The sequence below is a fragment of the Gracilinanus agilis genome, chromosome 4 (assembly GCF_016433145.1).
Source record: "Gracilinanus agilis isolate LMUSP501 chromosome 4, AgileGrace, whole genome shotgun sequence".
Classification (NCBI taxonomy): Eukaryota; Metazoa; Chordata; class Mammalia; order Didelphimorphia; family Didelphidae; genus Gracilinanus; species Gracilinanus agilis.
In genome coordinates, this window is record NC_058133.1 from 322,358,869 (window position 1) to 322,373,918 (window position 15,050).

Genomic DNA, 15,050 nt, shown 5'->3' on the forward strand with positions numbered 1-15,050 from the left:
TTTTCTCCCCCCTGCATTTACTTAACATTTATGAAACTTAACCTTTAACATGTACTTTTTAATATCAGTTCCACTGCTTAAAAGCATTGATAATTCAAAAAATCCTAAACGGAATTTATGGCATCTGTTGCATATCAGTGTTTGCTCAGTAGTTATTTCTCTCTTTTTCCACTCAGATAAAACTGCCTATTTTATCATAGCAGAAAATCTTAAAAACAAAATCATTTAAGTTGCTGGTAGAACATGCTAATCAGATTTTGAGGTTTTAAAATTTCCAGCATGTATGCACTTGGGTAGAGGAAACTCTCATTGCATTTGAAATATATTCAGGCTGCATGGATAGTAATACATGATTTAATTTTCCCAAGCATAGCGCCCATCAAAAGAATACCATTCTAAGATCAGTAGTTGTGAGTTTGAAATTGCTCTGCCTGATGTGTGAACACGGTATTTACAGGTCCGGAGCCACAAATTTGCTCTGCAGCTGTGCTTAATGGTTATCAGTTTGGCACACCACATGATTACTTTGGAGTATGAATGGAGACTTCCGAGCCTTTTGGCAGCTCCAGTGTAACTGAAGTACCAATTGCTGAAGTCGATCATATGAATTTAATTATGCTGGTTACATAATTAGCATTTGAGGAAATCTGAGAAAAATCCTTTGGGGGAATGATGATTCTGTATTTCAAAATGCAAATGTTCCCATTCAAAGGACTGGAAAGTAAAAATGATGGAACTTTAAAACATCGTACCCCCAAGTATGTGAGATCTATTTCCAACAACTTTTAGAACTAAATCTTCATAACAATATGCCTGAGTTGAGGACTCCTCAGCCTAAGTGAGCATATATTTATATACACGGGCACATCTGCATACACTTATGTTCAGATGGTGGCACTTAAATCTGTATAACCAGCTTTACACCTATAATGACAGCCTAGAGCTATTTAACACCTAAATGCCAGTTTGAAAATGAATAAGAATTGTGCTAATGATCACCAAATGGATCCTGTGACTGCATATTGAGATGATCAGATGCCTATGGCTTGTGCCTAACCTTTGGGAAAAACTACCTTTGTAAGTACAGTTCAGTTTTTAAAGTAATTGAGATTATAATCTTGTTCTAATTTCCTACCATTTTTAACTGTATCAAAGTGTCTCATTTTATAAATTTAAAATTTTCCCCTCATTTTCCTTGTACATTATTCTGGTTCTGTGAAACAAATTAGTTACAAAGAGATTCCAAAGGAAAATATTTAATATGAGGATAGGAAGAAAAATGCATTACACAAAACTCGGTAATACCAGCAAAGTTATAGTGAAGAAATTCGGGTTCTAATTAGTTTCAACTTGACTACTAATGGTCCCTGGGAGTCCCTTTCTGATCTTGAGAATGTTGTTTTACGGTCCTGGTCTCAGTTCTCTCATGTATAAAATGAGGAAGATGCATCCAGTAATCTCTGAGGTTCCTTCCTGCTCTAAAATTTTATAATTCTATATACACAGCCCGAATCATGGATATAAAATAACTCAAGACCCAAGTTTATTTCTAATTACAGTCTTTATTTTTGATCTACCAAATTTATTGTGATTCAGTTTAATTTACCAAAATGTTTTCTGAATTCTATACTGATTTAAACAAGAATTTTGACTTTGTACATTATTTTGTATTTCATTAGAATGTGAGCTCCTTGCAATCAGAAACTATTTTTTGCCTTGTATACTTTGGGGTGCATATTTGCACAGTAGATAATAACAGTGCCTTAATATATATTTTTTGAATTAGAGTTGAAGTACTCAACAAATTTTTTTTCCTGAAAACTCAGGAACATTTTTTAGTATATCACACATGAATTTACTATACAAATTTTCATTTAAAAAAAGAGCTTTAAAAGTTTAAATCACTAAGAAAAATTGTGAGGCAAAGGCTATATCACTATTTTGGGGGGTTTGTGGTAGACAGGATTCCTATTCATGTATAGTCCAGTTTGGACTACATGGTAACATTCAAATGCTCCCATTTTGTGATTCTTTTGATTCAGAATTTGTCATTAGTCAAAAAATACTCTTACTTGAAATATGAGTAAATAATGAATATGATAAGAATAGTTATATTAATGGTAAGTTTTATAGGAATGATGTAAATTTAGGAAGATCTTCATGAATAGTTAAACAAAAGAAGTTGTGTGTGAATTATATATATATGTATGTATATATTCATTCTATACTGATACCACATTTAAAAAATAAAACATCTTTATATTTGTACCTAAAATTTGTTGTAATGTGTGAGTTGTTAACTGGAATTAGACATAAACATAAACATTACAGACTTTCCGAACTCAATAGAAAATCTTAGCATTTTGAGAATACTATGTTTTTTTAAAAAAAAAACAATGCAGATTATAAAATTTACCATATTTTATTAGGTTATTTGTAGGGTTCTTTTTTAATAAACAAAATTCAAATAGAATCTCTGCACCCAAATGAGCAGCCCAGATTTGTAATGAGAGCAGGCATAACAAAACACTCTTAGAATCAACTTAAAAATTTGTGATGTGAAAATAATACAAAAAATAACTAAGATAAGTTCAGGGGAGTGGACATTGTCCCAGCCTTTCTATCAGATGAGGGTGGAGTATCACTAGGTAGTAAAAGAGAGCTGAAGTCCAGGTCTGGAAGGCATTCACCTGCTGCTAGGTGAGGAGGGGGTGGGGATTGAGGTTTGGGCTTGGGGTAGCAGCAGAGGCTGAGTTAATGAAAGGGAGAAGGCATATTATCTGGTAGTTTCCTATTTTAACTAATTATTCATGCTAAGTAAGCCCAATTGTTTCTAGATTACTAGAAACAAGTGCAAATACTGTCAAAATACAATCTAAACAAAAAAAAATTTAATTGCTTATTCTTTTAAAAAATTATTTAAACATTTTTTGCCCTTTGAATTCCACTACCCTGAGGCAGCATCCTGTCATCAATCCTGGGTACAGCTCTGCAAGCTGTCATCAAATAGAATTTTCTAATATATAACACACCTGCTTTCTCTTTTTTAAAGCATTCATCAATCAATCCCCTTTTGTGCCCCAAAACTCTTAAGAGAAGGAAAATGCTAAATAATTTTTGTAATCACTCTGCCTCTGTTGTTAACTAATATCACAAAATACTCAGAAAAGGAATTCTACAGTTACAGTTCTGTGATTCACATTTTATATTGTGTAGTAAAAATTTTATTTGTAGGGCAACTTCTGCCCATTTGTAAGCAGAAACATTTAATTGCAAACTACGAAGACTCTCTTTAAATAGGCATGAATTCTTTTTCTTTACTTCTACATATGAAAAATAAATAAATTCTTATGATTTGGGGGGAATACTGCCATTTTGCTTTGCACCTTGTTCTTAATTAAGTTCACATATTTAACTTCAGGAAAGGGTAGACAGTTCCATTGGTTAAATGTTTCTATATGCTTTATAAAAACAGATGTGGATATTATTGTCCCTTATAAATACATTAATAAAGTATATCACTTACTTTACCTCTAACTGCAGAATTGTCTGGAACCCATTTCCCATTTCCCAGTCTTTCCTTTGGAAGTACAGCTTGGAATGTAGCTTTGCAGTTATGTCTAAATGGCTTATAAAACACACTAAATTGTGACAGCAAATACTGCCAAATAGCAGACAATTTTATATTGACTAAAATATTTGTAACCCTTCTCCTTAAAATGTGTTCTCAACTTTTCATTTCTCAGAAATATTTTATAAATTCCACAAATACAAAGTGATAAGGGAAGTGAAAAATCACCTGCTGCTTATTTTTCAAAAGGGGAAAGTGTAGGGTCATAAAATGTCTTGCCTAAGGTTATCCAGGGAATTGGTGACAAAACCTGCTTTGTAATCTGGTTCTGAACAGTTTAGTGCTCTTTTCAACATACTATGTTACTCTGGAAAAGCACAGATGCTGATTTTTATTTCTCCAATGTGTATATTCTCTTTTAACATTTCAAATATTAAATTTCCTATAATACACTAACTTCTCAATTCATCAGTCCACTGCTTTTACTGTCCTGTAAACTATGCTGCCTCCAATATTCTGCCTAAACTTTGTGCCATTCAGCCACTACTTAGCCTTGTCCTTTAGTACTTTGCTCCATTAAGCATTCTCATTTATTCTGACTATGTATCTCAGATAGCCTCTTTTAATTCCCCCCATTCCTTTCTTCCCCCTTCCCTTTTCTTTTCTTCCTCTGTCTTCTCTTCACCCACTACAATCCTTCCTTATACCTTTTTTCTTTTTTTCTCTCTTATTATTCTCTTCTTTCATCCTCCCATCATTTTCTCTGCCTCAACTATTTCTTACTCAGGCTTCCATATCCTTAAAGAAAATAAAGAAAATTTTGTTGGCTCCTGTCAGCACTTAAACCTATACTTAGAAGTAAGACATTTAAACCATGTGGCATTTAAAACATTTTATAATTTAGTTCAAATTTACCTTTCTATCTTTATATCATACTATTCCTTTTGACCACAAGATGTTCCCTAATATCATCTTTTACTCTTCCATCTCTGTTCAGTCATCAGAGATATCTTATATATGTGTATATATACATATACATATATCTCAGAATTCTGAAATATTTCTTTTTTCCTCTAAGGAGCAGCTGCCAACTACTTCCATGAAACTTTCGCTGATCCTCCCTTCCCTCATTTCAAAATGCTTTCTGATTTCTCTAATTTTCCTATAGTTCTTTCCCTTTTCTCTCCTTTTGCTTTTGTCACATTACTCTTTTATGTTTATTTATATATATGTGCTGTATTCTCCATCTTTATTTGTAAACTTCTTGAAACTCAAGGACTGTGTTGTTTCCTTTTTTTTTTTTTTTTTTGGATCTCCAGTTGCTGCACACAATACCTAATACATAGTAAGTACTAAACCACATTAATTTATGGAAAATCTATTTCTAAATTAGGATAATTTTAGTGATGCTTTATCATATTTAGGTATACATAATAATTATTATTATAAATAAACATTTGCAAATAGAGGTCCTATCAGATCTGTTTTAATAAACAGAAAAATCTTTTCTTGTAATGAACCTGTTAGTAATAGCTATCTCTTAAAGATAAAGAATTTGTAAACTATTTTTGTTCTCAAGTAGGTCAGCTGTTTCTCTTGAATATTTGTTTTTATTTTTAGATGGTCTCACATAGCCTTTCTCTGTTGATTATGGAAAATAAAACTTTAAGCCATTCCAGATCAAATTATTCTATTTATTTATTTGTATTCCAAGTAGATTATTTTAAACAATCTTTACTAAAAGCACAAAACTTTATACTTCATTTCAGCTTTTCATTGTGACCAAATAGCAACAGATTAATTTGTGCAAATTAAATTCTAAATAAATAATTGGGTTTGTCATTTATTCAGAAAAACTAAGGTTATGTGGCTGAACCTATCCACTTAGACCAAGTTTGAAATAACCAGTCAGTTCATTGGGAAAAAATAAAATATATTTGGAATTATATAGCTAGAACATTCCCAGTTGATTTGAAATTTTGGCTACTAGGCTATGGGTGCCTTGGTCTGAGGAATTTCCTTGCTCATCTCAATACCTAGCAAGGGCCTTTGCACATTATAGGGGTACAATAAAAACTTATTACTTTGAAGCTCATTAAATAGAGTCCATAGCCCCCAGTTTTGGTGCTGTGATTATGTAAATGAAAATAAAAGTAGTAAAAATGATTGTATAGAAGAATAAATGTATTATAAATATTATATTTTATCCATGGATTTAGTTTTTTAAAATAATCTCTCAATTTTAGCAGAGAGATGGTGCAAAGTCCAGAAAAAAGCGTTCTCTTATTACTATCAGTTTGAAATTGATCTGTAAGAAAAAATGTAAATATGGTCAAAGGTAGGAAAGCAAGGTGAAATCCTTAGTGAAAGCTTTTTAAACAGTTTTTTTCAAAAACTTAAAAGGACTCAGAATACGTCTGATATTATAGAGCACATAAGGATAGTAACATTTATTTCATTAGTCTTTGTGAGCTATAGGTGCTACTCTGGTTTAGAAAGTACAACACCATGTGGTGGTGTTAGAATACTATATAAACACTGAAAAAGTGAAAAAACAAGCATGGAAATCATATACCTTGTAGCACTGTAAAAAGTAGCTTTATAAAAATGTTTTAAGGTACTTACTACTGAATAAACCAAAATAGAGGAAAAATAGACTAAATAAGCTCCTACCTTTTAGGAAATGACTTAATCTCAATGTGACCTATTGCTGAGTAGTCTTTCCTGAGACTATATACTTTTTATTTTGCAATATACATATTACATATGTGTGTATGTATAATGCATGCATACACATACACTTCTGTTCTCTAAATTCATTGTAAAATTTTGCTTATGTTGATTTTTTAATCTATCAGGAACAATTATGAAATCTAAAATTTGAGACACTTTAGTTTCCTTGGAAATTTTTGAGTATTTTCCATTTATGTATACAAATTATTTTAATAAAAGCACTTTTTAATACAAGTAAATTTTAAATGTCAAAATACATTGTATTAAATACAACACATTTTTTTCCAGTTAAAAATTCCTTTGGTAGGAACTTGTTTCAAATCCATAGTATTTGGTCAGGGTCAGGAAATTTTTTTTAGTGAGGATTGACTTTTTTGTTTGTTTTTGGCTATTATTCCCCTCTCCAAGATCTCTAAATGGAAATGTTTATGTTTTTGTTAGGTTACTAAGTTGCCTTGATCCTAAGGGAGAAGTAGACTGATAGGTGATAAAGTTTATGAACAGAATTAGAATCTATAACCCTATACTTTCATAATTATAAAATATCAAAATAAATTAGGTTTGTTTGGCTGATTTGAACCTTTGTGATTTATAATTGTCATAAAAGAAGTGTTTTAAAATGAGATTATAGATCGTAGCATTTACTTTCTACTTTGTTTCCTTCTGTTTTTCTCCAACCTTAAAGAATTGACTTAGTAATATATTAATTGAAAATGCAACAATTAGTAGTACATAAAAAGTTCTACCAAATTATAAGTGGCCTTCTTATTTTAAATTTTGATTTAGGTTTATTCTGATTTTATGTCTATAGAAGTAATTCCTGGAAAAAATGAGAGCTTTCTTTGAAAATGTTTATATTCTGACATACTTATCACTACTAGTTTCTTACTTAACAAAGTTACTTAGCCAGAATGCATCTTGCCTTGACTATTTACGTCAGAAATTATAACTGTAAAATAATGTGCTTGTTATGCTCAACTACTAGAAATAAGTTTTTGAGAATAAAATTACAGTAAAGCCAGATTGCTACTAATTTTCCATATGAGAAAAAAGAGGGGGAAATTTAAAAATAGTGAGAGTGAAAATTTCTTAGTTATCTTAAATAACATTGCTCAACTTGCATTAAGATTTTAATTTCAGAAGAAAATTTCAGCAAGAATATATTCATTTCAATAGTTTTTAAAGTGTTATGTAATGATGATTTTAATATTCTTGATTTTGTTTTCATTATCTTCACTAGTACATGTTTATGATTTCAGCAATATTTATTGAGTGTATTAGAACATCTGAGTTATATTTTATATCTCTTGGTGGCACTCTTTAGTTGGAGACAAATTTTGCATTTGCAATTGATTTGGGGGAGCAAGATGGGGAGTCCACATATTGTAAGGAATTTGGTGGTCAGATGTAGAAATTTTGTTTTTAAGTATTATGACCACCAAAATAGGCATTTTAAAGTAGTAATGGTTCAAAGCATGAATTATGTTAGTGATATTTGGAACATTTATTTAAAATATCTGAGTGGAAAGAACAACAACAAAAACAATCAAAACTGAATAATGAAGAGCTAGGAAATAATATCACTTCTGCATCTTTGTGGACATAGATGACCAGGGGTGTGGAACACTGTATCAGTCCTTCAGTAAGTTTTGCTGAACCCCACCTTTTAATTCTTTATTATAGCTCCTTAGAAAGGTGGGAAAGAGTGGGATATGCTGTAAAAATATAGGAGATTAAAAACAAAAAAACTATCAATAATTTAAAAAATTAAAATAAATACAATAGTTTTTCCATCAGGAAAGATTATTTTTAAAAAATAAACATTGCTGGAGTCTTAATAAAACAACAATATTGACCTCTGTGCCCATCTCCATCCCCCTTTTTCAGGATAGTTCCTTCACAGGTTTCTATGACTCATTTGTTGAAGAAGCATAACAATCTATTTCCTCATCTGCTGGCTCTTCTGACCACTGGCAAACTTTCTTGACAAATTTGAAAAAACATGCCACACTTATGTATAGCCCTGAGTTTGTAAATTGATTCCACACCAGTCAAAGTTTTGAACTTACATAATAGGAACTAAAGTACTTCAGTGTGGAAATTAATAAGTATATCAAAGATTATTTGTGTCTTATAGATTTGTATAAAATTTAATTCATAGACAACTAGGTGGTACAGTGGAAATAGTGCAAGGCCTGGAGTCAGAAGGACCTGAGTTCCAAACCAACCTCAGACATTTACTAGCTTTGTGTTCTTAGGTATTTCCCTATTTCTCTCAGTTTCCTAATCTGTAAAGTGATCTGGAGAAAGCAATGGCAAACCACTCCAGTATCCTTGTGAAGAAAACCTCAGGTGGGATCATGATGAGTTAGATACAACTGAAACCACACTATGATAGCAACAAAAGTTTGATTCTTGTGCTTCTAATTAGGGTATTTACCAGTTTAATTACATATAGTTGCAAAATATTTTCTATATATTCTTATTCCACACTAAAACATTAATGAAAGGTAAATATTTGGTATTGTAGAGTATTGAGCTGAGAGGTCAGAAGATCTTAGTCATGTGCTTGGTCCTATTCAGCTTTCACCACTTGGGTACCTCATTTTATCTCTGTGAACCTCAGAGACTTCATTTGTTAAATGAGAACACTTCATAAAGTGTTTTTTTTTTCATGTGTGAGGAAACTTCATTTTTTTTTAAACCCTTGTACTTCTGTGTATTGTCTCATAGGTGGAAGATTGGTAAGGGTGAGCAATGGGGGTCAAGTGACTTGCCCAGGGTCACACAGCTGGGAAGTGGCTGAGGCCAGGTTTGAACCTAGGACCTCCTGTCTCTAGGCCTGACTCTCACTCCACTGAGCTACCCAGCTGCCCCCAGGAAACTTCATTTTAAATTGCAAATTGTTACCTTAATGCAAACTATTGATATTAATAAAGATAATGATGGCTATTGATATATCCCATTTTCATAGATCATTTCAGATAATTTTGTTTGGATGATTATCCCTTGCAAAAGAAGAGTCTCTGTGAACTCTGTAACCTGATTTATATTTGCAATTATCCCCTGTAGCTAAATTGTTTTCCAGACTCATATTAATGTTTTGATATTTCACATAGTGTTAACAGTAATATTTATTTACACGACCCTCCATATTATCAAAGAAATTTTAAAATTACATATCTGTTATTGCTTCCAACTTAACTTTGAGATGTTCATTTTCATCTTTGCACAGATAAGAAAACTCAGACTTATGATTTTATTAAATGCCCCAGTAAACAGTATGTATCTATTTTTGCTCACAGTGTGTTTTTCTTTAAACCCCACTGCATTTATGATACCTGCATTCCAAGATGGATGTGCTATCCTTTTTTAAACTGTAAGGAAATGGGAAAAGAAGTACATTAACTGAAAGCAAAAAATAAATTTTTGATTCTTTTCCCCAGCCCCACTTTAAACCTTTCTCTCAGGGATCCCATTGCAAGGTAGCTCATAGTTACACAGTCTAATGTGTCTTATTTTCTATCATTTAGAGAAGAGAGATTCAGGATTATTTACATGTGAGCTGAAGAGTATTTATGCCTAGGATAAGTATTTTTTAAGTTTTTAAGAGAAAAATGATGTGTGGGGAAAAAAAAAAACAACAACCAAGTGGGATGATCATGCTTCATTTGGGATTCTACTTGGAAAGCACTTATTTTCTCAGTATGTTTCAGGTTGAGGTGTGCTGGATCCTCTGTGCCCCCTATCGGGTCCATTTTTTACTTGATGGCCACTGATATGTCAAATATATAAAGTGGTCCTGTTGAGGAATTTCTTTTGCTTTGGATTACCATATGCCTACCCCTCCACCTAAGTGCTATCTTTGCTATAACTTTGACTTTTTGTTTACCTTTCCATCTCCCAGATCTTGCCCTCATTTCCCTGCCATCCTTAACTTAGACACTCTAATCTCTTGACTCTAGTTTTCGATCAGGTTTTTTCCATTTCCTAATGAACCTCTTAATTTCACAAGTCAAGCCCTGATTCTCCTTGTTTCTTCTTCCTGGCTGTCAGTCCTGACCCAGTTCTCTGTTTCTTTGCCCCAAACTCCACTTGTCACACTTCTGTCATTTACTTCTTCTTTTAAAATCTCCATATGGAGAAACTATTGTAATATATCAAGAAATGATTTACTATGACAATATTTTAATTCGTTCTGGTGAAGCAATGATGGTTCAACATCAGGAAAGCAATTTGAACAATTATCTAAGCAAAAGGAATAAAAAAAACCACTAATACTATTTTAATAGATTCAGAAAAAAACCTAAGACAACGTATAGTATGTATTCATACTGAAAAACCCAAAGAAAAAAAGGCAAGGAAAAGCCCTTTTTAAAAATAGTCAGGTACTTACACATACCTGAAACTAAGAGACACTAGAAGCTTGCCAAGTACCAAGAGGGAAAGCAAAAACCCCTCCTTTCCCTACTCTTATTTAACATATTCCTACAATTTGCAGCTATTACAATAAGACAAAAGAACATCAGCAAAGAGAAGATAAAATTATCACTATTTACTGACATCTTATGATAAACCTAGAGAAACCCAGAGAATCTGCAAAAAGATTTAGTTGAGATGATTAATAACTTCAGTTTTGTAATAGGATGGGATGGCTAGGTGGTGCAGCTTATAGAAGCTCTGGACCTGCAGTCAGGAAGACTCACCTTCCTGAATTCAAATCTGACCTCATACACTTAATAGCTGTGTGACTTGGGCAAGTCACTTAAACCATCTTCCTTTAGCTTTCTCATGTGCAAAATGACCTGGAGAAGGAAATGGCAAACCGCTCCAGTATCTTTGCCAAGAAAGCCCCAAATGTGGCCACAAAAGTTGGGACACAACTGAGTGACAAATATAACAGGATACGAAATGTGCCAAAATCATAATTATTTTTCTGTAGCACTGAAAAAAGAAAGAAAAAATTATCTACCTATTTATCAGGTATTAGTAAGTTACAGTGATTATTCTCTACGAAATATGTAGTTTGGATTCTGTATTCATGTTCATTCCAGACTTAGAACTAAAAGAATATGCAGAGAGGATAGAAATTGAGAACAGACCATGGCTGATGAGGATTCCTATAAAAAATGTTGTGTGAATGAAAAAAAAGTTTTCTTTATCAAAATATTACTACAAATTGGCATTACTCTTTTGCTTATAGTTTAACTTATAAACTTGTCTCTATATTTAATATAATGCTCTTAAGATTTTAGAATTTTACTCAAAATCTAGATTTCCCATTTGTTTAAAGTTTATTTCTGAAAACTTTCTCTCTTTAGTCTTCCTGGAGTTGAGAGCCACTGTACTTGTTTTACATTTTGAATAAATGGTAACCATTTGCAAATGATTTGATTTCCCCTGCTACTTATTTAATAGTATCATAAGAAAAATATCTTACTTAATTATTGTTGAAAAATGGATATTTGGTCAGATATAGGGAGAATTAGGTAATGCTTGGAAGTCACTTTGAAAGTAGAAAGTACTATTTAGTGTAGATGTTGAGTATTATTTCTGGCATAGAGTTGGTTTATGGTAGAAATACTTAAAATTGGATCAGGATGTATACTATCTGGAGACAAAATTGAAAATTTTAACACTAGAATACTGTTTAATTTTGTTTTAAATGAACCAAAGACATATTGAATGAGTTAAGCCAGCTGTGAGACTTTTCTTATTTAGTTGTTTGCCAAAACTCACTAATTTTAAGGTTGTGATTTATGATCTTTAAGTTTAAAAAATAAATTATTGAAATTAACTTTAGTTTTTGTTTATAGGAAGAGTGTTTCTTGAATCTTGAGGCGCCAATTTCAAGAGTATGTGGATATGATACACCATTTCCTCACATCTTTGAAACATTCTACATCCCAGACAAATGGAAATGTTATGATGCCCTTCGAAAAATGATCAATTATTGATCAACTAGGTTAGTATGTTATCAGTTTTTTTAAAAAGCAAGCATTAAGTTATTGTAACTCAGATATTTGTAAAAGGAAGATTTTTTATGAATAAATGAAAGTTCTGGTGAATGCCAAGTTTTAAAGTTGAATTTAATGAAATGGAATGAAGTTTAATAGTAAAGAAATAATTTCTAGAAAAATGCTGATAGTCTATAATAACTCATTAATAAGCATATGAGAAAAAAGAAATAGCATCTGAATAGTATCTACTTAAATTGAAAAAAATAAAAAATTTTCATTGAATAACTCTCACATTCTAACTTTTGGCCTGCAAAATATACCTTGTATCTTAACTCTGAGTTGAAACATTTTATAAGAATTGTAGTGATTTAGAATGACTGGCTTCCATTTCGTTAAATCTATACTTCATTATAATTTGCTATATCTTTAAACTGATCATGATAGTGTAATTTTTTTATTTTTTAAAAGCACATTTTCAAAAAATAATGGATTTAGAATTTGTGAACTTTAAAACTAGTTATTTGAAATTGACTGTATAAACAAAGACAATTTAACTTAAAGGTAAAATACAACTATTATTTCTATTTAGGAACTATGTTCACATGAAATGTTTTAAATAAAAATTAATTTATTTGCATTTTTATAATATTCTCTGAGACATATAGCATGACTCCTCCCTTCTATCTGTAGTATTACCTGTGAATAATAGTAATGTTAAGTGTTTTCTTAGAGGAAGAAATAATTCATTGTAAATTAGCAAGCTTTCATGCTATAAGCTGTTTGTCCAGACTTAATAAATTTTCTTAATTCTTGTTAGTTGTTAAAATGTATTAGGTTATGTATGCAATATAATATCAAGATTCCATGTATAAATGATTGACATGCATTCAACACAGTACAGCTTTTTGAAAGCAAGTTAGAAATCATGATGAAAAATTGTTAGCCTGTTCCTCTAATTCTTCGATTCAAAAAGTAAGCTTACCTGAGCCCATCAGGAGAATTTTCTGGAGCATAAGGAAACAACACACGAAGGGAAGAGGATAATAACTCCTCCTCTACTCAATGCATGTGTTACTGAGTGCAGTAGTTTCATTCTGAGACATGGTTAGGAATACATATTAGGTCTGGTTAGTAGTTCATATGTACTTTCTCAGACACACAGGTACAATGTCTGCTGAGAAGCCTTTTTAGTGACTATAAAAGTTGCTGCTAGGCCAGTATCAATTCTAAGACTTTCTTAGCTTAAAATTGATCTTTGAAAAGGGACCAGGAAGGAAACCATTATTTCCCTAGCTATGAAGGTTGTGATGTTAAGTATTATGGAGATTATCAGGGATAAATAAAAGGGATAGCGAGCTACTTTATGCTTTACCTATGTATTTACATATAGAGTTAAGCATCTTATCTCTTGGGGTCCATTTTCATATTCACATGAATGCATTTCTTCTACCATAAGTGTGAGAAAATTACTTAAATCATATGTGAACTTAGGTATATTGGAACAAAATGATTGAAACATTTACATGTTTAAATACTATTTATACTAAAAACAATAAAAATAGCTTTTCTGCTCAATAAATCAAATTATGTATAAAAATTATGGGAATAGGAAGTATGCATATATAATTATTCATTATTATGCCTAATTGATCTTAATCTATATAATTCGTTATTGACTTTTTTTGCAGAGATTAGAAGAATAGAAAAAGCCGTAGAAGTCTTTTGGTGGACTGATATTTACTCAAACTTGTCTTTTCTTCACATGGACTTCAAACGAAACCATTCATCCTGGATATTGGTCAAAAAGAAGCAAAAAGTCAGAATCCACTCTATTAGTTTATTAAAAAGAAGATTTCAAGTAGTGAATAGTTTAAGATGGACTTTATAAAATTTTCCAAATACTGTGGGTTTAAACACTATTAAGCTTGTATAACCTTGCTCAGTTACATCTTTCAGTTACTTCTTTGTAAATAGGGGATGTGGGATTATATTCAATAAACCTTTTTCAGATTGTCAGGTTTCTCCCCTCTCTTATTTCTAGTGAAATATGTACTTACTTGTATATCCCCCAAATTTTAAAGCATAAATAGGTTTTTGGTTAAGCCATAATAAAAATGAAATAGTGATTGGTTTGGGCCTTCTGACTTTAGACTTCTATAGCAGGGTTATTTCTTTTTGGCCAGTGTAATGTTCTCTTATTAAGAGTTTTTTAATATCTGGCCCAATTCTCCTCTGCTGCCCCAGTAGGATGCCACAGCAATGTCTCCTCCTTGGTCCCTGTCCTCATCTTTCTTTCTTGTCTGTCTCTCACAGGCACACATACACATGGACATGAGTAGCTTAGTAAATAAACCCCTCTCATTACATACCTCTCTTTGGTTTTCCTTTTTTAAAAATTAATAAAAAATTAGAAAGGTTCTGTGATTGCTTTAGCCAAAGGAACTCTCTCTTCTGACATAGATTGTAACCTATCATAGTGCATAAATCCTAAGGAAAAACTTAAGACATTAAGAGATTAAGTCCAGCAACATGTAGCTATTAGGGATTAGAAACTGGGATTTGAATCTAGATCATATTGTCTCAAAGTCCACTACTCTATATGTTGCACCACATTACTCTTGAAAAACCATTATAAACTTAATATACTTAACAAATTTAAATAAATAGTCAAGAAAAGTATGCAATAAATCTTCAAATAAAGATGGACAGAATAAGCATAATAGTCTTTAAAGAATTCATTCCAATTTTTATCTATTTTGTGACCACATAACCTTTTCTTCATGTGT

The 15,050-nt window shown here is 31.7% G+C and overlaps 1 protein-coding gene across 1 annotated transcript in view; it reads left to right on the forward strand.

Moving 5' to 3' along the window:
• BCKDHB (branched chain keto acid dehydrogenase E1 subunit beta) overlaps nt 1-14,280 on the forward strand; it is a 294,285-nt gene extending 280,005 nt beyond the window's left edge. The window contains exons 10-11 of the mRNA XM_044676237.1: nt 12,121-12,269; nt 13,953-14,280. Of these exons, the coding sequence (XP_044532172.1) occupies nt 12,121-12,261 (141 nt within the window). The 3' untranslated portion in view covers nt 12,262-12,269; nt 13,953-14,280. The remainder of the gene's footprint in view (nt 1-12,120; nt 12,270-13,952) is intronic.
• The last annotated feature ends 770 nt before the right edge of the window (nt 14,281-15,050 follow it).